Source organism: Rutidosis leptorrhynchoides, chromosome 6 (assembly GCF_046630445.1).
Source record: "Rutidosis leptorrhynchoides isolate AG116_Rl617_1_P2 chromosome 6, CSIRO_AGI_Rlap_v1, whole genome shotgun sequence".
Lineage (NCBI taxonomy): Eukaryota > Viridiplantae > Streptophyta > Magnoliopsida > Asterales > Asteraceae > Rutidosis > Rutidosis leptorrhynchoides.
This window is the reverse complement of record NC_092338.1, coordinates 443772975-443799372: the sequence shown is the minus strand read 5'-3', so window position 1 is coordinate 443799372 and position 26398 is coordinate 443772975. Positions and strand designations below refer to the sequence as shown.

Sequence of the window (26398 nt, the reverse complement as noted above, 5' to 3'; positions counted from 1 at the left end):
CAAATAAAGAGATCCATGAAGCCATTCAACTTCTAAAGAAAGAATTTGAAATAAAAGATCTCGGAAAAACCAAGTATTGCCTTGGTTTGCAGATTGAGCATATGCCTAATGGTTTACTTATACATCAAACAACTTATACGGAAAAGATTTTAAAACGTTTCAATATAGACAAGGCAAAACCATTAAGTACTCCTATGATTGTTAGATCACTTAATGTTGACACTGATCCATTTCGTCCCTGTGAAGATCATGAAGATATCCTGGGACCAGAAGTACCATATCTTAGTGCAATTGGAGCTCTTATGTATCTTACAAATTGTACAAGACCTGATATTTCTTTTGCAGTTAATTTGTTGGCAAGGCTTAGCTCAGCTCCTACCAAAAGACACTGAAATGGTATCAAACACATATTTCGCTACCTTCGAGGAACTGCTAATTTGGGATTATTTTATTCTAACGATTCAAAACAAGATTTAGTTGGTTATGCAGATGCAAGTTATTTATCTGATCCACATAAAGCTAAATCTCAAACTGGATATGTATTCCTAGATGGAGGTACCGCAATATCATGTCGTTCTCAAAAATAAACACTTGTTGCAACATCATCAAATCATGCTGAAGTAATTGCATTACATGAAGCTACTCGGGAATGTTTTTGGTTGAGATCAATGACACAACTCATTACTGATTCTTGTGGACTAGAACGCGATAAAAGTCCAACAACTATCTATGAAGATAATGCAGCTTGCATAGCACAAATGAAAGAAAGGTATATCAAAAGTGATCGAACAAAACACGTACCTCCTAGATTCTTCTCATATACTCAAAATCTCATTAAAGATAACCAGATTGAAATGAGATATGTTCAATCCAGTAACAACTCTGCCGACCTTTTTACCAAAGCACTCCCAACTACTACTTTCAGAAAACACGTTCACGATATTGGCATGAGGCATGTTCAAAAGATGTAACGACTCAGCGATGTCTACTTGAGGGGAAGTTAACTCTATGCTGCACTCTTTTTCCCTTAGCTAAAGTTTTTTCCCACTGAGTTTTCTTTAGCAATGTTTTTAATGAGGCAGTACAAGTTGATCTCTAACGAAGCAAAATTGTCATCCAAGGGGGAGTGTTATGATCATATGAGTCAAAGTAGATGGCTAACAATTTAATGCTTCCATAAAAGTCAAAGACAAATTTGAAAGTTGATATATGATGACAATATTTTGTACAGTAATCAAGTAGTATAAATAAGTGTTGAATGTAAGAATGAAAATTGCACCATTTTTGAACACATACTTTAAGTACTTTTCATCCTTTCATTTCTTACTCTTGCATTACTATAATATCTATAGTAAGTTTAAACCACTAAAGGTAGTTATAAGCCTACTGAATTATAACACAGTTATTTAATTATTTATAGCAAATAATGTTATTTAACCACCAAAGTTAACAATTTAAAAAAATAAAATAAAATAGTTATGAACAACGGTTTTGTTTTTGTTTTTTTTAACGGCGATTTTTTGACATCAGTAGATCATTTATTTCAACGACCATCATCATTTGCACGTATTACACACGTTCGGGCATAAACTCGAACCCGATCGACGGTACCCGGGAACACATCCATTCGGGTAGTGTTCGTGGGTAGAAGTCCATGAACAAATCTGGTAAAACCTCCTTATAGGGTCAATATATACCACAATTATTGGTGTTCAATTGTTTTAAAGAAAATCATGTATCTCGAAGGATCGAACTCATTACCTCTTCCTATCCATGACACAAAGTACATGGGGGCATGTTTAGAGTGTAACTTTTAGGAGCTTTTAATTTTTATGAAAAAAAAAAAAAACTCCTATTCAATAAAAAAACTTTGTTTGGTTAAGGGAGCTTAAAACTTTTATACAGAAGGAAAAAACTAGAAACTACCAGAACTAGCATTTAGCATTTAGCTTTTAGCTTATAGTTTTTTTGTCATTTTACTCTTTATTAGACATGTTAATCTACTTTACCGAACATCAAAATATATCTAAAAAGCTGACAGTTACCAGCTACAAACTAAAAAAATACCAGCTAGTTTTGCGATAATTGATTGACGAAGAACTTGATTGATCTAAAATCAAAGAATCCACAACTCTTCCATCCCTACTACTTTGTTTGGCTTAACTATACTGCTTTGAGCTTTTATTCAAAGATTATGCAGGCCCCCGAATTGCGCGTCTCGCTTTAGGTTCCGCGCAAAATGAAAATCTCCAAACTTAACTATTCCATTCATAGAAAGTTTGAATAAGGACCATAAAAAGAGAAAATGGGTCGTACTTGACTATCCTTTTTTTAAACAAAATGAGAGTGCGTGATACATGACTTGTTGAGAAGCCCGGTAAAGCCCCACTTCGCTAGCCCTTGATCGAGGAAGTACTCAAAAGATATTTTCATATATTTAAAAACAATTTTTTTTTTCTTAATTTCAATAAAAATAAAAATTGGTATTGAACAAAAATTTTGGTACGTGAAGCAATATTTCGGGTAAAATCCGGCCCGAAATGAAAATCCAAATCCACGGGTGGAGTTGCAGATTGAATGCGTCACGATTCCATTTTCCATATACAGATAGATATAGATGCATATTCTCTTTTTTTTTTTCTGAAGTCAAAAAATTAATATTCCTTTCGCTAATCACGTTTTGTTGGTGCCTTGCTAAAACATATTCATTCATATATTCATATAGCTTATAAACCCTAAAAAGAATGGATAGTCGATTGCCTTCAAGTTCAGATAATTATCAGCATGTTCCATTTGATAATTTTTCTCACTTAAATCAATCCAACACTGAATCAAGGTATCAGTCACTTTTTCAAGTTCCAATTGATTTATAACTATATATGTATATGTATACGTATACATATGTCAATTACTTACGAAATTAGATATGTTGCGTACTTAGTTACTGATGGTGAAATTGTATAACGCAATTGAATTGAAGAGTTGAGTTATGTAAATTAAGTGTGATTTTAATCCACTATGTTTGTATTATTATTATTATCTTGTAATGATTTGATTTGATTGATTAGGTTTTAATATTCTCAATAGGTGATTCAATGTGCAAGTTCAGCTAAGTTTAATTATGAATTAAGAAATGAAGCTTAGGTATAATATAGAGTAGTGATTGAATGTTTGTTTTGAATCAGATTATCGTGACTTAACTTATTTTACAATCAAATAAATCTTATCCACAAGAAATCTGTTTATTGTTGCTGAAGTTAATAGACTTGGAAGTTGTTTGATCTAACCAAAAGACGTCTGTTTATTGTTGCTGATAGGCCTGGATCAGAACCAAAAGACAGGAAGCTTCAAAAAGCTGATCGTGAGAAGTTGAGGAGAGACCGTCTCAATGAGCAGTTCAGCGAATTGGGAAAGACACTCGGTATGTCAAATATTTCTTTCATGTCATCGCATCATAAAGGAATATATAGTATATGCTGTTAAATGGTGTTTCATCATTTCATTGTTATTGTTATAAATTGATAGACATGTGGAATGGTAGGGTTTTCTCTCCATAGTGGTTGTGTGAATGACAGTTTTATTTCTAAAATAAAATAATCTGGGCAGATCCTGAAAGACCTAAGTTTGACAAGGCAACTATACTCGGTGATACAATTCAGATGCTAAATGATTTGACTGCTCAAGTCAGCAGACTAAAATCTGAGTACGCCACACTTTCTGAAGAATCTCGTGAGGTATGTTTTATCTTTATGAAAAATGTAAAAGTTGGTAACACTAGTAGTCTACTAAGTTGAAACATATTTGTTGAATCTATAAATTGTGACAGTTGACTCAAGAAAAACATGATCTAAGAGAAGAGAAAGCATCACTGAAATCAGATATTGAGAACCTTAACCTTCAGTACCAACAAAGGGCCAGGGCTATGTACCCATGGGGTCCTATGGAACAATCTGTAATAATGCATCCTCCTTCGTACCCGTACCCTGTACCAATGCAAATGCCAGTGCCACCTGGCTCTATTCCAATGCATCCGTCTATACAACCATACCCCTTTTTCGGGAGTCAAAATCCCGGAGTTGTTTCTAACCCTTGTTCCACTTTCTTTCCGTCCGTTCAATATGTGCCGCCTCCAGTTGTACAGCCGACTAGTAGGTCCCACGTCTCTAGCAGACAAAGTTCTAGAAACAAGTTATCAGAGCATGGGGAGAGTGGAAGTGGGAAAGATGAGGATTCCAATGATGTTGCTACTGAACTAGAGCTCAAGACTCCTGGGTCAACCGGAGATCAGGTTAGCTATTGCACCTTGTTCATATTCATTATATTAAACTGATTTTGACCTTTGAAGCTAGAGGTAGCCAATTGGGAAATTTTTGTATCATGCCTGGTCGACCTGAAACACTTTTTGTCCAAATATCCATTATTTTTTTTGTTAATTGTTTACTTATATAGATAACTAGCCTCTCAAATAGGAGGTTTTATGCTTTCAAAGTACACTATGAGAGACTTTGCAGTCCAATCCATTTGAGCCGTTTCCTCTTAAGCTGTTTCTATTTCACGTCTTCGATATGAGAGATGAAATTATACAGAATCAACCCATTAAAGGGTTGAGATTGCCAAATTTTTACTTGTATTCAAACAATGTACAAATGGCGCAATCACACACATCATTGCTTTTGAGAAAATCCTAAGTCTTTAATATATATTATAGTGAATGGGCCGTTTTGGATAATAGGTGCTATGGTCGTAATTGAACTAAAATTTCTAGAGTATCCATAGTCGTGTCTTATTGTAATGTGTAGAAGCATTTGCACAAGAACGCTAATTTTTGCAGCAAAAGACCAAATTCTATGGTCGGAAGTATTGATCGTGTTCTTTTAACCGGAGAGGTGGCAAAAACAACAGAGTTATTGGGAAAGGAACCAAAGGAAAAGGACAGCTGTCAGAAATAATGCTTTCTATTCTTCCTGACCCGTTGCTCAACTGCCATTTTGCCACCTCTATGTTTCTCAACAACTGACATCATTGGCAGAAAATTGCTTGAAAAAACCACTGTTGATAGAAACTTAAAAGGAAAAGCATTAAAATTAACAAACTGGATTCTTTGTAGGCTATTTTATATTTCTAGGAGTTTATTTACAGCCTTAAGTAGTAAGTACATGGTTTAAAATGTTTATCGCTTCGTCAATTGCACTTTATCTCTTTCCTTTAAAGACTATATTTCATCCCAAATCATGTATAGCATAAAATTGATGATGTTAAATTGTAGGATGGTTCGCCGGTTCAATCAAAACCCAAGAAAATGCACAGGAAGGAGAATAGCATCTCAGATGAGACCTCTCCAAGTGGATGTTCATCATCTCGTACTGTACAAGCTAGCTCATCAAATAGTGTCATTGGTGGCTCGAATCCTGATTGTTAAGATCAACTGTCTCCTTGCATAGATTTATAACTTCTTACAAAAAAAATGCACAGGTACTAACATGTGCTTTTCCGCCCTATAACGATTAATCTCACTGTTTGACCTACATGTATTATTAACCTTCGTATGTAATGATTATTTTTTAGTCAGTAATGATTTTTATGTATTATCTACTATAAAGATTCATCTAACGCGTTGGCATCTCTTAACATCATTGAGTTATGTTCAGTTTTGTTTTACTGGTGGAGTGGTGGTGAACCCCCCTCTCTTCTTTCTGGGTCCTCCCGTACCAACTAACTCGCTTTCCTCCTAAAGGCTCAAAAGGGCCTACTCTTTATGCCTCGTAAAAAGAAAGAGTGTCTAAAAGACGTATTTATCTCAACCACACCTCAAGGGTTGGTTGTGGAATTAGAGTCCTGCACCGTTAAGTTAGACTGCTCAACCCCAGCCACTTGTGCATGATAGATGATCGAATTATGTTATCTTATGTTATTATTCGCTAGAAGCTTAAAAACCTGTCAGGTTATTGTAAAATTGATCAAGGTGTGAAAGATTTTAATCTTCCCTTTTATGATATACGGAGTGTTAGCTTATTTATGTATTGTAAACATGCTTGTTGAAAATCAAATAACATACAAAAGAATCGCTACAAGCCTACAACCTACTGAACTGTCATCGTGTTCAACTCTAACGTCAGTTACTTCTGCAAACACTTGTATCCGTTAACATTCTTGAAATCACCTTGCAAGTTGCAATGGACTTGCTTTCATGTTTCAACTACGTGGGATTTCATAATAATAATAATAATAATAAAAATACTTAAATGGTTGTTATATTCAAGAATCCAATTTGTTTGGGCTAAGGTTGATTCCTATCTCAAACCATACCGTTGACATTTGGATATTGTTGATGCTAGCCACTCCCTTGTTATCTATTATGTACGTCATCAACTATTCAACTTCAACTATAATAATAACTTAATAAAAATAAGATGTATATAAACCAATGCATATATACTCGCTCTAACAAACATGATTTTTTTTCGAACTTGTTGGTTGCCCCGATTACGAAGTTTACCTAAATTATTAATTGTACACCATATGGACCTTTTGGTGTATATTTTTGGTGTAAAAATCACATACATTATGTTATCATCTCTGGTGACAACTAAATAAAATCTGAATCTGAATAGCATAATAATGTACGTAATAATTAATAAATACGTGATAAAATAAAATGTAAATGTAAATACATCATAATATAGTTCGAGAGACACGTGGCAGCAGAAGGTGCCATAATTCCTTTATCCTCCTTATCTACTCCATGTGTTTGTGTATCTCTTTCCATAGACGTCCTTTTTTGTCACTTTCAATTGCTTCTTAGCTCTCATGGGCTCATGGCATTAGCCTTGATTTAAATTTCTTTTGATATTATTCTAAAAAATATTAGACTGCTGATAACAACAAAATTTGACATTGGAATCACAGTCAAATAAGCAGCCTATTCATTGTTTATAACATAGTACATGTACATCATAGTTTGAAGTTAGACTTTCTTGATTAATGTATTGAAAGTTAACTACAAACATTAAAATCGGAAATAATGGTATTGATGAGAGGGATTTTTAAATGACAGAAGATGATGAATAAAATGTGCAATTTGAAGTTGAAACAAATCCTAGCGTCATGAACACACATTTTGATTCCATAAAGGTATGCAACTACAAAATAAAGTAGTGCGTCTGTGGGACAAATTATATGAGTACCGAATCAAGTTGTAGTTTTCTTTAACTTCAATTTTTACACATCAAAATCATAAGGTGTAATTTAGTGGTTAATACTGTAGATCGAATAACATGTACTAGATCGCAATTCCAGCATCACAATCTAGTTTCTAAAGATATACTATCTTACACTTATTAATTACTATATACAAGTAATTTTTAATAAATTTTCTAGTCATTTACACATGTATTTCAAACAGTATACTTAATAGAGACAATTATGTGGGTCTCTACTCTAATTGGTGTTTCACATATCTTTACAAATTTAACAAATCAAGGGTGTCTTGAATTTTTATCAGAAAAATGATATTTATACTTTATACTAAGTATTTTTTCTTTTTACGGCACATGCCACTATCATATACGGAGTATTAATTTACTAAGTATTAACATTATAATGTAGTACAATTTAGTTTATAAACGCACTCTTATGGTCCAATGGTTCACACCTTTGCACTTGTGCATTGGGATGGGGTGGAGAGGTCTCAAGTTCGAGTTCCTCCCCTTAAAAATATTCGTGAGATTTATTTCCTGAAAGCCGAATTGCCCCGGGGAAGGTTTTACCGACCCGTATTCAGGACCAAGGTCCGACCGCCTGCCCCTCGGGATGGTATAAGGTTCGGATCCCTGTAATGCGGTTCGGGTTTCCTGCCCGAAAGCGCGTGCGTGCGTGGCAAATGAGAATATTTGATGCCAACAACTTGCCTTTCAAAAAAAAAGTACAATTTAGTTTATACACATTTGTGATATATTTATATTTATATATTTATATATATCAACCTAATAACAAAAGTTAATAATTATTAATGATGACTTTATCTCAATAATAGTTAATAATCATTTGATTATCAAAATTTTACTTTTTTTTATTCTAATTTTTAATTTATAACTTAATATTCTTCATGAATGAGTCTCTAATGTTTTAAGATTTGGTGATTTAATCCTTTGTGGGAATATTTGTCATTTTTCAATTCAAAAGATTGATGATTTAATCATTTTAATTTAACATTTTATACAATACTTTACTCTTATATATTTATCTGATTTGCTAGTTTATTAATTTTATAATTCAAAAATCGAATGAATCAATTATTAAAAAGTTACAAAACTATTAAAATTTAAATAATTACATAATTTTTAAAATACTACGTATTAAACAATTACCAAATTATACATACTTGCATGAGTGGTCACCGAATTGTCCAATATAGCACTACACCCGGGTTCAATTTCTGATTATACAAAATCGTTTCAAAAGGAAGTGTAATTCACCCGGTATCAGGGTTTACTCACTTACCCATTTTTTTTTTTTTTACCAGTCATAACGTTAATTTGATTTAATTAAATTTATTGATCCAAAAGTTAAAAACAAAACTTACTCTGTATAATTTAATAAATCCACGTGCCAAGTAAAACAAAGGAATCATCATTAAACTCATCGCTTCACGGCCACCTTTACGCTCTTTTCTTACAACCACTAAGCAGCCATCGCTACGTCTCCACCAACCACCACCATCATCATTTTAATTCCAAAATTAGGGTTTTACTTTTACCTACTACACCAATCAACAATCAGCAATGGCAATGGTTTCAACTTCACTAACTCCAGCAGCATCTCAACTCTCCGGCCATAAATCCACCATCGCCGTCGCTTCACCGCCTCTTTTCTCAAGTCTCAGCCGTTCTTCATTGAAGTTCGATTCTTCTTCATCCTTCACAACTCATTCTGTCAACTCTTTCTCTTCTTCTCGACGTTGCAGTAGCATCGTCGCTATGGCCGGCACTGGAAAAGTATGCAGTAATTTATTATTTATTATAAATGGATTGATATCTTACTTCTATTGTTGTGTGTATATATGCTAACTTTAAACCATCAATGTACGTAATTTTGTCGAAATAATTTCTGATCAAGTTAATTTTAGTCAAAATTTAACAATGAAAAATTGGAGTACTGTAGAAGTATTAGGTCTTTTTATGTTGGTCAGTGAATCGTGTTAACTTGAAGTTACTATTACTATTAGATGTGATTAGGTTCTTATGAACACTAAATGATACGTTATGGTTTTAGTCCAGGTGTTAAATTCGGAGTGTTTTTTTTTTTTTTTTTTGGCTCAGTGATGAATTCGGAATTAAATTTATAAAATTGTTTTATTGATTGTGCTGGCTGATTGAATTGGTTAATGGACAAACAAAACCACTTTATGATTTTGAGAAAATTAAGTACTTGAAACTGTTTTAATGTGAGAAATGCAGTCTGACTAATGATGTACCATCCAGAAATGCAAGTGAAAGCAATATGTAAACTCTTGTTGTAATCTGCATTTGAAGATAGGTTTCTGTGTTAAAACTTCAGTTGTATATAATATTGTTTGAAGTGTTGAACTGAGACTGGGAAAAGTCAAATTGAGTTCAATTTTGTATGCTACACAAGTGCACAACATCTCATTTATACATGAGTTGATCCTTAAGTTTAGGGAAGTGATCTGTACAAGACAAAAGGTGAGGTGAGGTGAGGTGCACACCGCAATATTACATTAGTAATGAACATGTTACATCTTATATACATGGCTGTGGTGTACAATTCACTCCCTTTACGTTTACTATCTCTTACATTCATGCCTAGATTTCTCAGTATTGATGACTAACAATTGATATTATGCTCTTTTGTTACAGTTTTTTGTTGGAGGCAACTGGAAGTGTGTAAGTGACCGTACCCTTCTATTTTCCCAGTTATTGATTAGAAACTATATACACCGCAAACATTTGGTATTAAGTATTAACAATGTCATGAGTGTATCAAGTATTAATGTCAATAACCACTAAATTGTTGGGCTTGTACTTCACAATTACCAGATGAACCTGTTATGCTTATGACACCATAACTTTTTGACATGTATCCATAGCTTTGGAAAGTGAATTGATATTCGCTTCCCACCTAGTTGTAGTTTCATCTAATGGTTTGTAATGTACTTTTTGTTTTAGAATGGAACAAAAGATTCTATCAAGCAGCTGGTCTCAGACTTGAACAGTGCAACTTTGGAGCCTGATGTTGGTTAGTTGTTCTATCTACATCTGTCTTGATTAATCTGTAGCGTATTCACATCGTGATATACATACAACTGGTTATATGTGGTTTCCGTCGAATAAGTTTATGCAATCTGTTTGACACTAGCCGCTTTATGTTTTTTCAGTTAAGGATGTTTACTTTGTATCTAGCTTACCCTGGTCATTTTAATGTATCAGCAGAATAAATAATTTTCTTGTCTAAATTTTGGTACTTTGAACTCTGCAGATGTTGTTGTGGGACCCCCTTTTGTATATATTGATCAAGTAAAGAGCTCTTTAACTGACCGCATTGAGATTGCTGCTCAAAATTCTTGGATTGGGAAAGGTGGAGCATTTACTGGAGAGATCAGGTATTCATCTTCATCTACTATAACATAACATATATATTTTAAATTTAAATGTATTATAAACTATAGTCACAACTCACCCACTACATGTTAGCTCACTTATTAGTTGGCTATGTTGGGTACTATATATTGTTTCTCTTGAAGAATATCATAAACTCTAGACAGGAACACAGGTGAGTGATCGAAAGCCTGAAACTACATAAAAAAGACATCATCTGGAAGTTGCTAAGATAAAAAAGATCTCTCTATTAACCTGCAAAAATTCTAATCTTTTTTTTTTTTTTTTTTTTTTTTTTTTTTTACGAGGAACCCCCCTAGCGACGAGCCATAATGGCTCCCCTCTAGTTGGTAAACCCCGGGTAAACGGCAAGCCAGGCCTCCACCGCTACCAGACAAAGCATTCTCTAGTCAATCAGTCACTAAATGGAGCTCGCCCCAAGGTATTTTGCCTTGAAGGGAATCGAACCCGTGACCTCTTGCTTCATTGGAAGTCCTGGTGGCCACCCAGGCTATGCCTGGATGGTTAAAAAAAAAAAAAAAAATTCTAACCTTCCTAAGGGCATATTTTGCCAGCAGAAATATTATGCATTGTGAGTTTTTGATGTTACTTCGCCACTTGTAATTGCAGTGCAGAGCAGTTGAAAGATATTGGATGCAAATGGGTAATTCTTGGGCACTCTGAGAGGAGACATGTGATTGGAGAAGATGATCAGGTGAGTTTTCATCTTTTGTAAACTGCAAATAATGAGCAATCAACTTTCTTATTATCAAACTTGCAAGGCCACTTGTAATAATGTATATATAGAATATAGATGGGCTTTGTACTGGTAACCCATGCACTACCACTATCAGTTTATAGGTAAGAAGGCTGCGTATGCGTTGGGACAGAATCTTGGTGTAATAGCTTGCATTGGAGAACTATTGGAAGAAAGAGAAGCTGGAAAAACTTTTGAAGTTTGCTTCAAGCAATTGAAAGCCTATGCAGGTATATGGTTACTGCACTCCTATATGTTCTACTTCTAATCCTCATGGTTATATGAACTACTAAATGACCTTTATTGTTGCACCCTCATTATCTCCACTCAGGTAAAATATAAACATCATATGTTTAGCGCATGGCTTGTCTTTTACTTTTAACATCAATTTTGCAAGCTCTATTGTTGACAAATTTGTATTCAATTTAAACTGGTACGGGTCACATTCACTGGTCATAAGCTGGAGAATTTAAATGTGCATTAGGTATTAATATTTGTTGGGTTAGATAATATGCATCAATGATCTCACTTGCAGATGCCGTGTCGAGCTGGGATAACATTGTAATTGCATATGAACCTGTATGGGCTATTGGAACTGGTAAAGTGGCCTCACCGGAGCAGGCTCAGGAAGTACATGTTGCCGTTCGCGACTGGCTTTCTAAGAATGTATCACCCGATGTTGCCTCCAACACACGTATCATCTATGGAGGTATTGCCAGTAAACAATAAAAATATATAAGTGCCTTAAACTCCATTGCCCGTTAAGGCTACGAAACAAACATAGTTTCATGTTGAAGGTTGATATATAAGAGTTCACGTCGTCCATAAGTTCTTTGTTCTTTGAACCCCTTAAGCTAGTTTCTAAAATTTGTGTCATATTAATGACTAGCGTTGTTAATCATAAATTAAATTCCTTCACAGGATCTGTAAATGCGGGCAATTCAGCTGACTTAGCCAAAAAAGAAGATATTGACGGATTTCTCGTCGGTGGTGCATCTTTAAAGGTATTATATCATCTTCTTTTGTTGTTTTTTCGACGCAGCTGTTTATGGCTATCCTGTCCTATCTAACAAATTATTCTTATGTATATCTTCATTGGTTTACCGATTGAGCATGATGTTTATAAAAATTGCTTTTGATGTTCATTCATGATTATTAATTATATGCAGGGTTCTGATTTTGCAACCATCATTAACTCTGTGACGGCCAAGAAAGTTGCTGCTTGATCATTGAGCCTCATTTTGTTTTAGATTGTTGGAAAGTTAAATACCTTTAGAGTGTGTCATCTTAGATGAGATCTTATTGGCACATGATTTGGCGGATCTCATTTGACTCCACCCTCAAAGTGGACAAATAACATTTAAATATGCACAATGTGCATTTTATTCTACACATGATTTGTAACAGTTATTATCACCCTAAGTCCACAGGACTTGGCGTAACTCGAGAAAATCAAGATCACAAAATAATGAAATATTTAATAAATTTATTCGGTTACAATGTACTCTTTCAGCACAATCATATTACTGGTCCTTGTACGGGCACAACAGCAGGGGACGCTCACTAGCGTTTGTGACATGCATCACTGGTTGCACATCGCATTGGTTATGGCCTACATTAACCGTATGAAGGTCCCAGCTAATTCTACCAATTTGCCCATATAAATTAACCTTTTTATTTATTTCCATGTGTGTAATTCTACTTGCCTTTAGTCTGGATCAACTGTTTGGGTGGGAATTATTCCAGAACTAACTACAGTTAATGGTCATAATCCATACTCAAGGAATATATACCATAACTCACCTCATCTGCAAAGCAACCTCACCCTTTATACCTACAGTCAACAACCCATCTTGTAAGCAAGGTAAGAAATGCACCCACATAAGTATATATGTATACATACATGAATGTGTGTGTATAGAAAGACATAGCGAGAGTTAAGGAGGGATTGATAGATATGGATGAATTCGACCATTACCCAAGACGTGTGGACTCTAGACGAAGGTGGAGCTCGCAGACTTTATCATCCATCTCTTTTCCACCTCTTCCTTTGGTCGCCGTTTTCTGCATCGTAATGTTTTTGTTGTCTCTTTCACAGTACTCTAATTTTAAGGAATGGTCAAGTAACATAGGTGTCAATCTCCAGTTGTTTGCTCTCTTAACACCAGTCATGCTCTTATTTTTCGTGTCTTCAAGCTGGATCACTGATGGGGGGTGGTTTAGTTTTGGACCACACAAAAGAAAAGACTCCATGAACCTACGCCGTGCTTCTGTCGAATATGAGAATTGAAATAATCTGTCAACAAAATACACACAGATTATTTCAATTAATACAGAAGGTATTGATCCTATTATCATTATTTTTTCGTTTGAATTTTTACCAAAAATAATGCTTGCAATCGTCTTCTATGTACAGTGAATTTTTCAAAACATGATTAAAAGTGTTTGTGAATCAATGCAAATTGTTGGATTATGTATATTCATGTATGATCTTTTTCATTCCCATGATTATGTACCAGCTTCACTTGGTACAATTGGAGCCTTGGTAATTGGTTTGCTCTGTTTCTGTTCTTATCAAGTCATTGAAATCTTTTCAAAACTCAAAAGTAAGATCACTTGAGAATGGTTTTTTAATCTTAGAATGGTTTATATAAAAACAGATCACCTAATTATCTGACTTTAGTGATATCAAAATTCACCTCAAAAATTTAAATCCTAATTCTGTAGTGTGTAAAAGTGGCTTTATTAAAAGTAAAAGAAATGCTTCAAGTTTAAGGAAAGCATATTGCCATTTTGAATTGCTTTTGTAACTTTTCATAATTGAATTGGTTTCAAAAGAAATATGTACTCAAACAAGATTAAACAAATGTGTTCTACATTTACGGTTTACCTTAATAAATACATTAACAGTCGCGATATCATGATCATATGGTTACATTTTGAACTACTGATCTTTGCTTTTATGCTGCTTTCTCCCCCCAATGTTGTGCTACACCATCATGCACGGGCGGAACTTAGTGTATCACAAAGGGGTATCCGCCCCACCTGAACTTAACGGGAAAAAAAATTTACATTAAAATTTTTTTTTCCAAAAAATAAGGGTTTTTTTTTTTTTTGTGTGTTTACTCCTGCTAATTTGAAAAATTTATTTAACTTCTACACTCGCCCCATCTATATTCGGGTTCAAGTTCCGCCAGTGCCATCATGGGGACCGTTCGACTGTCGAATTACAAAACTAATTCAGTTCAGTTGAACTGAAAACTAAAGCAATTGAACCAAGAATTCGGATTGATTACATTAGTGCTGATATTAAAAACAAAAACTGGATACAAAATTCAAAAATAACAAACATACAGAGAAAAAAGTGCAGCCTATATAGTTCAAATATACATCAAGCTATAGAACAGAACAACAATACCAGTTACACATTTCAACTTATAAAACACTAGTCACAAAGAAAACATTAAAAGTCAAATACGGAGTATATTTTATTTCTTCATCCAAATATGCTTTCAAGAACAGTAGAATGAAACTGCAATAAAACCAAGACTAACAAGATTAAAGCAGCCACACCCCAGGGTGAGCTACCTTCAGTTGGCATCTGGTAGGCCTGACGACGATAGCGGTCCCACGGTGACAACCCGAACCCGAAAAACCTTTCAGGGTTCTCCATACTTGACAACCATTTAACAGCAAAAAGTAGTACTAATGGAGTCACTAAAAGTAGCCAATTAAAGCCTTCTTCGGTAGCTTCAACAGCTTCTTCATATGCTGAGTACCATTGAAATCCAAGAAACAAAAAAATGAGTGACAAGATTAATAAAACTGGATATGGAAGTGGGCTCAATGAAAAAGCTTCAAATATTGAATCATTTGTGCTCCTTGTGTATACCATTTCACCTTCAATGTGTGTGCTAAGAAAATAAAAATAAGAATGTGTCCTTTAGACTTTTAGTACTTATGGAAGAATAGATCAAAATATGACTTCAGTTCAATCAGCTGAAGATGTTGCTAATTTTGAGGTATCTATTTCTATTGGTCCAAGTGTTGTACGCTATTTGGTAAGGTACATGTACAAGTGTCGATACATAAAGTACAACAGGATACCAAGTCATTAGGTTTTCAAAAAGACTAAATTATCCCTCATCGACTTTGATAAAGTTATGGTGGGAGGTGTGAGTGTGACCACTAACATTATAATTTTGTCAAAAGAAAATAATTGTGGGTTTGATTAAACTTGTACACTCATCTTTAGTACGTGGCTATTATACGTGGCTTTAAAGATGTTTAAGATTATGATATTTATTTTTTTATTATAAATTAATCAATCATGAATGTTCTAAACGAGAAATATGAAAATTGCGAGGCGTAAGCTCGCTATAGATTGATTGCCCAGTTAATTTACATATGTACATCGTTTATTTGTTATAAAATATTAGGGACGCAGTTTCAGCAACAAAACTATACATAAGGTTTTTTTAAGATCATTGCGTCTGCAAAAACTATACATTGGATTGCCTATGGGGTGTTGTAGTCGATAGCTAATCTCGTTTCCTCTTAGTTCCTATGTTGTCGTCGCTTGGGTCTTCTACAAACAGAGCACGTCTTGCTGATTGGCCAGGTGGTGCTTCCTTTGTTGTATCAGTTTCCTGGAGTTGTTGTATTGATGGCGGTGGAGTTGTTGATGATGGTGGAGCCGTTGATGTGCCTGGGTGTAATATGCTCACATTAGATGATGCAAATTAAAAAAAAATTGAATTGGCTTTATACCTGTCTCGGATGGCTGAGTGCTCGATGATGTTGCGCCTGGTGTTGTAGTAGTGACTGTTTGTGATGCGGGTTCGTCTAGCAGCCTGTCAACGATGAATTGTGGGAAGTTCCTCTTTGATTGAGGATCATAATGAAACTGGAATGTGTGTGTTTGGCCTTCAATTGCACTGATCATTGGTGGTAGTTGATGACACTCTCATCGTAGCCTGTGATCGTCACAAGTTCTTTGCCGGTACGTCCAACAATTTGGTTTCCGGCTTCAGAGAAGAATGTGAAGCATGCAGTCGAAGATTTGTCGTTGATAATCGTCTTGAAACAGTAGCTGTGTTGTTTTAAAATTAGTTACTAAACAATCATATAAAGGTAATCCAGATATAACTCATATTTCAGAGTTAATTATGAAGTAGAACTTCCATCATACACAACAAAAAATTATTTAATAACCATGTGGTCAGACACAAACCAAAACATGCTACAATTGTTACTTTAGATCTTTAAAAAACAAATCATTTTGAGACAACATTATATTTACTTTTCTACAACATACAACTTTTGAAGATCAATCAGTGTTTGTGAATGTTACCAAATCTACACATCTGGTGCAGTTTTTACCCAAATGCACATCTGGTAGAGTTTTTGACCCAAATGCCACAGATTCCAGTTAAATGCTATCGGTGCTATTTTGACCCAAATTCAAGTTAAAGTATGACATCACATGTTGTTTGAGTTTAACTGATATACTGATCTTTTGTTTTGCATATAGATCTTTTGATATAGTATACAATTTTATACAAATTACAATTTTATTAACTTACAATCAGCGGGAAGAAATTTGTAGTTTTCATGTTTTATTGTAATTTAGATATAATATATCTTAGTAAAGGTTATATACCTTTAAATTTTGTTTAGAGGGGGAGAAAGGGCAAAGACAATCACGAAAACTATGTATGACATTGAAAATAACCACCTGATGAATCAAACGGCGCAAAGATAGTATACGATGTCCCAATTAATTTAACCGGCGGTTGAATAGATGAAGCAACACGGTACAAACAATTAACAGCAGCTGACAGTTAACGTAATGCAGATTAGGGAAATCGAAAAAAGCAAAACATATATTACTGTTCTTATTCAGCACCATGAAACCTATAATATACCATATATCATCTTTGTGTAGCTTAAGTTATATATGCACACTGATTTATCTTATAAAAATAATCCAAATATATTTTGAATTAATTTGATTTTTACTACATGCTATAAGAATGTGCAAAAAACAGAACTTTCCTATTTGTTGCTATGTGATTAGCATAATATGCAGCAACAATGACACCTTATATTGTTGGAAAAATGAAAATAATAATCTGATGAGTCAAAAGCATTTTGCAGATTTTAGAGTCTGGAGATTTAGAGTCTGAAGTTACAAACTCTGGAATTACTGGAGTAAACGTTTGAAGATTTCTTGAAGCAAAAGCCATAGAATATTCTGGAGATATGCTTGTTATTTAAGAAGATTTGTTTTGAAGATTTGATTTTATCTCCAGAATTTACTTCCTAGTTATTAGCAAATTAGGTTTGTTTTTAGTTTATCTTTTCCATATTTATAGCTAAGTAGTTTTGGAAACCAAATCTCCAGATTTGGTTTTTGATCTGTATAAATAGGGACGTGTGCTTTTCATTCGATGTATCTTTTGGCACGATCAATATTATAAAACATATATTTCATATCGTGTCCTCTCAATTCTTGTTCTTATAATTCTTATTTATTGTTCAATTGAGAGTCTGGTGTTCATAGTTCAATTACTGTGAACTTATAACTGGTATCATCAAAGAGAGCTCATCAAAGAGAGTTAGATGGTGAAGGTATTGAGGGGGAGTCATCAAAGAGAGCTCAGGTTGAGGGGGAGCAACAGATTCAGGGGGAGGATGGTAATGATAGAATTGAAACTCAAGTGGTTGGTAGTAATGATGCTCAAATGGATGATGCTGAAGTGGTTATTGCTGTTAGAGGTGTTGACACTCAAGAGGATACTCAGGTGAATGCACAAGTGGTTTTTGCTAGTGATATTCAAACAGGTGCAGGTGCAGATGGTGTTCAAAGAAGTGGTGTTGGTAATGATCAAGAGAATGCTATTGTTGTTGCAGCAGATGTGCAAGATAAGTTAAGGGCTCTGATGAACAAAAGGTTCAGGTTCAGAAGGTATGAGGGTGATGTGGTCAAGGTTGAGATTGTTAAATCAGAACTTGAAGGTGTAACTTTGTTGTTGACTATGACACATCTACCTGATAGTAGGTTAAGAGTTAAGTTGAACCAAATTGTTCGTTTAGGGTTCTGTGAATGGAAAGGGTTAGCTGTGTGTATCCAGGAGTGTGCAGATGATCAAGCTATAGTGCAAGAAGTATTGATGAGGGTATCTAGTTTGGTACACTTAGTATTTGAAGAAGGGTTTATAAGTTTCAAAGATTATGAAGTATTTTGTGGTATGTTTGAGTTAGAGATGAAGGAGAGGAGAGTTAAAGGTCATGTAGAAAGGTATTCTGTTCCAGAGCATCTAGAGTTTGTTGATGATAGTTATGTCGAGTATTTAGATGCTTTAATGTTCAAAACAACTGGTAATCAAAGAATGATGATAAGAGTTGATCAATTTGAAGGAGCAGGTATTGAATTGTTGCTTGGCTTGTTGACTAGATGTGTGACAGAGCAGACTCACCCCTTCAGAGTTAAATTGGTGAAACACTTGTATAGTAAGCTTTCTATGTTGAAGAATATCAGGTCTATGAAGAGCAAGTGCAAATTGATTGAAAGGGAGTATGCAAAACTGAAGGAATAGGTGAACAGGTGGTTTTGACATCATCAGATAGGGGGAGATTGTTGGAAAAATGATCTGATGAGTCAAAGTGTTTTGCAGGAGTTAGAGTCTGGAGTCCTGGAATCTGAAGTTGCAGATTCTGATAAAATCAACGTTTTGATTACTTGATGATTAAGCTATGGAAAATTCTGGAGATTTGTTTAAATATTAAGAAGATTGTGTTTTGATTCTGTGTTATCTCTAGAAGATAAACTTTGCATTGTTTAGAATATTTGTTAGTTTTAAGTTTATCTTTTCCTAAGTTTTAGTCAAGTAGTTTAGGAAACCAAATCTTCAAGATTTGGTTTAACTCTGTATAAATAGGGCTGCGGTTTATCATTGTAAAGTACCCTTTTGCACGATTAACATTGTCTTTCTTATATCTTCATATCGTGTTCTCTCAATTATTGTTCTTATAATTCATATTTACTATTTAATTGAGAGTCTGGTGTTCATAGTTCAAATACTGTGAACTTATAACTGGTATCAGAGCGGGAAAGGTGTAAATCCAACTTGGTAATCTTTTAAAACGATCCATAATTTTCTTATCAGTACTATTACTACTCCAGATATGGCTGTAATTGAAAGGGATGGTGGTTCTAGCAAGTTTGAGGAAGATCTGAAAGCTGTTGAGATGATGGATAAGGACTCTACTTGCAATAAAGCTTCTGCCTATAAGGTACAAAACTTTGTGAATTATCTTGATAATGAAAAAGTGAGAATGTTTCAGTACTTGTTGCTTAACTTTAAGTGGTGTTTAGAAGATATTGATAGGTTAAGAACACAAATTTTTGATCTTAAAAATGTCATCAAAGACAAAGATGCTGAAATTAAAGAATTGCAAAAATGTGAGGCAGAACTTGACACTTATAAAATGACATACACAGAAGAAACTAAAAGGTTAAATACAGAATTAGGAAGATCAACGAAAAGGTCAAAACACTATGAAACAATTTGTAAATCTTGGTGTGTTTCTTCCAAAAAGAATTCTGATGCTATTGCCAAACAAATTCCAAATGATGTCAAAGCTATACTAGGTGAAAACTACATATTAGATAATAATGTGGAAGTTGATCCTATTGTATTCAAGCCTGACATTTTACCTAACACTTTTGTAAAATTTGATGGTGATAAAAAGATTTTAACTAATGCTTTTGTAAGATCATTAGATCATGTTGAACCCTCAGAGACTATAATACTTGAAAGTAGGAATCCACTAGAGTCTGAACTTTTGAAACCTTCAGACTCTAACAGTTTAGTCTCTCAAAGTGAAAGTGTATGTTCTGACCTAGAGTCTGACACCCAAGAGTCAAGTAGCAAAAGTGATTCTGACTCATCCTCTGATAGTGACACTTGTCCAGATCCAAAAAGGTCAACTAAAAGAAGGTCAAAGTCAAAACAAGCTAAGACTATTCAAAAACTCAAAAGGAAAATTTCAAAACTCAATGAAAAAATCAAGAGTCAAGAAAAACCTTCAGTTAAAAGATCATCTTGTTTTCCTAAGAAAATTAAGAAGATATGGAAACCCAAAGTTTGTGAAAATAAAAGTGTCTTACAATCTGTTAAGGACAAGTTGATTTGGATTGGAAACAAGGCTTTTGTTTGGAGAGTGAAGAGCACTCCAACTGAACCCACTGAAAAGTGGGTTCCCCTTAAAAACTAACCATTTTATTTTGTCTTGTGTCTTGTGTAACAGGGTAACATGTGGTATTTGGATAGTGGTTGCTCAAGACACATGACTGGATGCAAAGAGCATCTTGTAGGGTTTGTTGAAGGGAAAGGTCCTTCTGTAAGATATGGTGATAATTCAGTTGCAAAGACTATTGGTTATGGTACTGTTATAGCTGGAAGTGTTTCATTTAAGAAAGTTTCTTTAGTTGAAGGGTTGAAGCATAATCTGCTAAGTGTGAGTCAAATTGCTGATGAAGATTGTGAGATCAGATTAAGAAAGAAAGCTGGTATTATTTATGATCCTAAAGGAAGACCAATACTTGTAGCCTGGAGATTTCAAAATGTGTATATGCTGGATCTAGATTCTGTTGATGCTGGAATAGAAACATGTCTGTACTCTCAGACTGTCCCTGAACTTAATTGGCTTTGGCACAAAAGGCTTTCTCATCTTAATTTTAAAAACATCAATGAGCTTTCCAAAAAGAAGCTTGTAAGAGGTCTTCCACAACAACCTTTCAAGAAAGATAAACCTTGTTCTGCTTGTATTTTGGGTAAACAAACCAAGACAAAATTTCCCTCAAAAACCCTAGCTACTATTAGTGATCCACTTCATATGCTACACATAGATCTGTTTGGTCCAATGAATACTAGTAGTCTGGGTGGAAAACGATATACTCTGGTAATTGTTGATGAGTATTCTAGGTTTACTTGGGTTATTTTCTTAGCTGCAAAAAGTGATGCTCCTGAAGAAATCATCAATTTAATCAAGAGAGAGCAGGTTCAAAAAGGTGTTCTTGTTAAACAATTGAGAAGTGATCATGGCACTGAGTTCAAAAATGTTACTCTAATTGACTTTTGTGAAGAGTCTGGAATTGGTCAAAATTTCTCTGCTGTTAGAACTCCACAACAAAATGGAGTTGCTGAAAGAAGAAATAGAACACTTATAGAAGCAGCCAGAACTATGCTATGCCAATCAAATGTTGCACTCAGGTTCTGGGCAGAGGCTGTTAATACAGCTTGTTATACTCAAAACAGGTCATTGATTGTGAAGAAACATGGCAAAACTCCCTATGAGCTATATCATAAAAAGATACCTACTATTCATTACTTTCATGTATTTGGGTGTAAGTGCTATATCTTGAATCATAGGGATCAGCTTGATAAAATGAGGCCAAAGTCTGATGAAGGTATTTTTATGGGATACTCTTCTGTATCTAAAGCTTACAGAGTATTCAATCAGAGGAGAATGAAAATTGAAGAATCCATTAAAGTTTCTTTTGATGAAAGTTCTTTAGAAATGGATCAGTCATTCAGGATTGAACTATCTGCACTTGGTGAATTGTCAAATTTGATTTCAGGGAATAGTGTTCAGACTCTGGATTCAGAGTCTAAGTCAGATGAACCAAATTTTTCTGGTTTGAGAAATGAAGTTGCAGATAATACTCTCACAAAAGAACCTCCTCAGGAAGATGAATCTGTTGTCAATCAAGAAATTGAACAGCCATCAAATACTATTTTGAATCTCATTGTTCCTATTAGAAAAGAAGAACCTCCACAGGAAGATGAACCTGTAGTCAATCAAGAAAGTGATCAGTCATCAAATACCACTTTGGATCTCACTGTTCCTACTAGGAAATCATCTAGAAATATAGTTCCTCCAAAGCATCTTAAGGACTATGTTGTGGATCCTACAGGTTTGCCTAAGCCTAGTTCTTCTTCTCAGACACCTGTGTCTAACTTTGCTACAGCAAATTTTTGCTTCTTTTCAAGTTTTCTCTCACTTATTAAGCCTAAAGAAGTAGATGAGGCATTGGTTGAAAATGACTGGGTTGAGGCTATGACTGAAGAATTGACAGAATTTGAAATAAATGATGTATGGGAATTGGTTCCAAAGCCTGCTGGTAAAACTGCTATTGGCACAAAATGGGTTTACAGAAACAAGGTTGATAAAGATGGTGTTGTGATCAGAAATAAAGCAAGATTGGTTGCTCAAGGGTATAGACAAGAAGAAGGAATAGATTATGATGAGACTTTTGCTCCTGTTGCTAGAATTGAAGCTATTAGACTGTTTCTGGCATATGCTGCACACAAAGATTTCAAGGTGTTTCAAATGAATGTGAAGAGTGCTTTCCTGAATGGTGAATTGCAAGAAGAGGTGTATGTGAAACAACCTCCTAGTGTTGTAAGTAAGAAATTTCCTAAGCATGTTTACAGATTGAAGAAAGCATTGTATGGTCTGAAGCAAGCTCCCAGAGCCTGGTATGATACCTTGTCAACATTTCTTCTAGAAATGAATTTTTTCAGAGGAGCCATTGACAAGACTTTATTTATCAAAAAGGAGAAAGGTGATGTGTTACTTGTTCAAATCTATATTGATGACATTATTTTTGGGTCTACTAATCCACTTTTGAGAAAATGGTTTTCTGACATTATGTCTGAAGAGTATAGAATGAGCAATTTATGTACTTTAAACTATTTTCTTGGGTTGCAAATTAAACAAAGTTCTGAAGGTATTTTTATTAACCAAAGTAATTACATTTCTGATATGTTAACTAAGTTTGTTTTTAAAAATTGTTCCACTTTAAGAACTCCAATGAGTGTTTCTGAAAAACTTGATAAAGATAAGTCTGGAAAACCTACCTGTCAATTAACCTATAGAGGTATGATTGGATCTTTGTTATACTTAACTGCTAGTAGACCTGATATAATGTTTGCTACATGCCTTTGTGTACGTTACCAGTCAGATCCTAGGGAGTCTCATTATAAAGCTGTGAAAAGAATTTATAGGTACTTAAAAGGTACCCCTAACCTGGGTCTTTGGTATGCTAAAGACTCAGGGTTTGATCTAATTGGTTACACAGATGCAGACTATGCAGGTTGCAAATTAGACAGAAAAATCACTTCTGGTGGATGTCAATTGCTAGGTGGAAAATTGGTCAGCTGGACTAGCAAAAAGTAGAATTCTGTGGCCACTTCCACAGCAGAAGCTGAATATGTTGCTGCAGGAAGTTGTTGTGCTCAATTACTGTGGATGCAACATCAACTTTTGGATTTTGGGTTAACATTGACCAAAACTCCAATAATGTGTGATAATGAGAGTGCTATTGCTATTACTGAGAATCCAGTGTTTCACTCCAGAACCAAGCATATTGAAATCATGCATCATTTTATAAGGGATTGTGTTGAAAAGGGCAAAGTGTTTTTAAAGCATATTGGCACTAAGGATCAATTGGCAGATATTTTCACTAAAGCACTTCCTGAAGAAAGGCATTTTTATCTTCTTGGACAACTTGGAATGTTAAATTCATCTATTGAAATGTTGTCCAGTGATGATATTTCTTGAGTCTGAATTATTTTCTTAGAGTCTGGGTGACGTAATATTGTTCAGAGTCTGGGAAAGTTTACTCAAGTGTATTTTTGTGTATAAATTTGTTTCCTTCTTTAGTCAAATAATTTTTTTTTTAAATTTTGTTTTTAGGTTAATTTTTTTTTCTTTATTCTATTTCCTAAAATAAAAGGGTCAAATTTGGTATTAATGAAGGGAGTTAATGGTAACTTTTTTTTTTGAAAATTTTTGTCAGGAGTATTAATTTGATAATGATAATGATTGTGTCAATCTTTTTGATAACTTTTTGCTATAATACATTGGATCAATCTTGGCCTTGCAGACCAACCTGCAGATTTTGAGCAATCGAAGCCTGAGTTGTTACCCCAGAATTGAATTGAATTGATTGTACAAATTGCCATTCTCGAGTATCTTTTCCGCCCTACTCCGAAACCGGGTTTAGTTGGCTCGGTAATTTTACTCGACGTGTGGTTGTTTCGAAACAGGGAACAACTTTGAATACACAAGCTTGTAACCCGCGGATGAACCGCACACTAGAGCCTTATTGGGGCTAAAACCAATAATGAGAGCCTTTTTGGTATCATTGGAATTAACGGTATAATCCACCCCATGATGTTACACATACAGAGCAGGCTGAGGACATGAATGAGGAAATCTCACCTCATTCTAACCAATCTTCTCCCGCTACTACTGAACAAAATCTCCATTTAACCAACCTTATGAACTCACCAGTTCATATTGAGAATACCACCATACTTAAAACCCTAGATGTTACAGCACTTGTGAATTCACCTCAAAAATTCACTAGGCAAGGTGCTTCTAGTACTACTTCATCACCTCTGCTAGAGGTTGGTGAAGGCAGTGCTTTGACCCAACCTAAACCTGATAGGATAGTAAACTTGGATACCCTCATTACAATCACTGAAGAAACCCACTCAGTTGAATTATTTGAAGAAGTCCCAATCCTGGACTCAAATAACCAAATCCAAAAACCAGCTGCAATGACCAAGCCAACTGTTACCCCAGACTTAAGTCTGTCACTACCCATCTAAAATGTTCCATCCTTACACATTCTTGCACAGGCTGCCAATGTTACACTCATGTCACAGGGTGTGATACAGGCCTCAAATCCTTCTATGTCCAAAGATCGCCCTACTTTTCAACAGGAAGGCTGTGAGGACATACCAACCCTACCTTTATCTTCTGGCACTACTTCTCAGACTGAGGCACCAGTCACAATGGTTGGCCTACATCAGGCTTTGACCAAGTTGACTAAGGAGTTTGATGACAAGCTCTCTGGTGTGCACTCTAAGATTAATAATCTTAACTTTAATAATAATTTTGTATCAAAAGATGAGCTGTTGGAGGTAGGGAGGTTGGTTGGGGATATGCAGGGGTTGACTAGTACAGGTGATTTAGGGTCTGTTGCAGAAATTAATCACAGGTTGGCTGAGCTGGAGAAAAGGATGGTTGGTGTTGATGATCTGAGACAATGCTTTACTGGGTTTGCTTCTGAAATTTGTTCCCTCAAAAATCAACAAACTGAAATTTGGAAGGTCATATCTTCTCTGCCTTTAGATGATGTCAAAAAGGGGGAGAAAAGAAAGAGGTCAGATGATGCAGGTACAGGTACTGCAGATGCAGGTTTTGCAAGTGTTGAGGGGGAGCAATCAAAGAGAGCTCAAATTGAGGGGGAGCATCAGATTGAGGGGGAGAATATAACTGATAGGGGTGTTGGTGATACTCAAATGGTTGCTGTTGGTGGTGTTGGTGATATTCAAGGAAGCACTAGTGCTGTTGTGGTTGCTGCTATGTGGTTCGATTGGGTTTTTGTGAGTGGAAAGGCATAGCTGTTCCTGAACATTTAGAGTTTGTTGATGATAAGTATGTTGAGTATTTTGATGCTGTGATGATCAATACAAATGGAAATCAAAGGATGTTAATTATGTGTGATCAGTTTGAAGGGGCTAACATTGATATGTTGATCAGTTTACTGTCCAGATGTAAAACACAGCAGACAACTCCTTTCAGGGTGTAGTTGTTAAAACACTTGCATAGCAAGCTGAGCATGTTGAAGAAAATTTCTCATATGAAGGGCAAGTGCAAGCTAATTGAAAGGGAGTATGCAAAGATGTTTGTTTAGGAGTACAGGTTGTTTTGACATCATCAGATAGGGGGAGATTGTTGGGAAAATGAAAATAATAATCTGATGAGTCAAAAGCATTTTGCAGATTTTAGAGTCTGGAGATTTAGAGTCTGAAGTTATAGACTCTGGAATTGCTGGAGTAAACGTTTGAAGATTTCTTGAAGCAAAAGCCATAGAATATTCTGGAGATATGCTTGTTATTTAAGAAGATTTGTTTTGAAGATTTGATTTTATCTCCAGAATTTA

General features: G+C 35.0%; 4 protein-coding genes across 4 annotated transcripts; 2 read left to right on the top strand and 2 right to left on the bottom strand.

Annotated features, from left to right (window-relative positions):
- Positions 1-2490: 2490 nt before the first annotated feature.
- LOC139852587 (transcription factor bHLH121) lies at positions 2491-5592 on the top strand. Its single transcript, XM_071841895.1, has 5 exons — positions 2491-2836; positions 3318-3421; positions 3607-3734; positions 3827-4288; positions 5267-5592. The coding sequence occupies exons 1-5, from the start codon at positions 2745-2747 to the stop codon at positions 5417-5419; spliced, it is 939 nt and encodes a 312-aa protein (XP_071697996.1). The 5' UTR covers positions 2491-2744; the 3' UTR covers positions 5420-5592.
- A 3036-nt stretch (positions 5593-8628) lies between these two features.
- On the top strand, positions 8629-12870 carry LOC139851317 (triosephosphate isomerase, chloroplastic-like). The gene is made up of 9 exons (XM_071840332.1): positions 8629-8993; positions 9876-9902; positions 10185-10254; positions 10495-10618; positions 11244-11328; positions 11468-11600; positions 11906-12079; positions 12292-12374; positions 12540-12870. Exons 1-9 carry the CDS (start codon positions 8781-8783, stop codon positions 12594-12596), a joined length of 966 nt encoding a protein of 321 aa, XP_071696433.1. The 5' UTR covers positions 8629-8780; the 3' UTR covers positions 12597-12870.
- Positions 12871-14866: 1996 nt separating this feature from the next.
- Positions 14867-15265, bottom strand: LOC139855344 (uncharacterized). The gene has a single exon (XM_071844570.1). It carries the CDS (start codon positions 15263-15265, stop codon positions 14867-14869), a length of 399 nt encoding a protein of 132 aa, XP_071700671.1.
- Positions 15266-15889: 624 nt separating this feature from the next.
- LOC139855977 (uncharacterized) lies at positions 15890-16452 on the bottom strand. The gene is made up of 2 exons (XM_071845212.1): positions 16141-16452; positions 15890-16078 (listed from the first exon to the last, which is right to left on the bottom strand). The coding sequence occupies exons 1-2, from the start codon at positions 16313-16315 to the stop codon at positions 15912-15914; spliced, it is 342 nt and encodes a 113-aa protein (XP_071701313.1). The 5' UTR covers positions 16316-16452; the 3' UTR covers positions 15890-15911.
- Positions 16453-26398: the final 9946 nt, after the last annotated feature.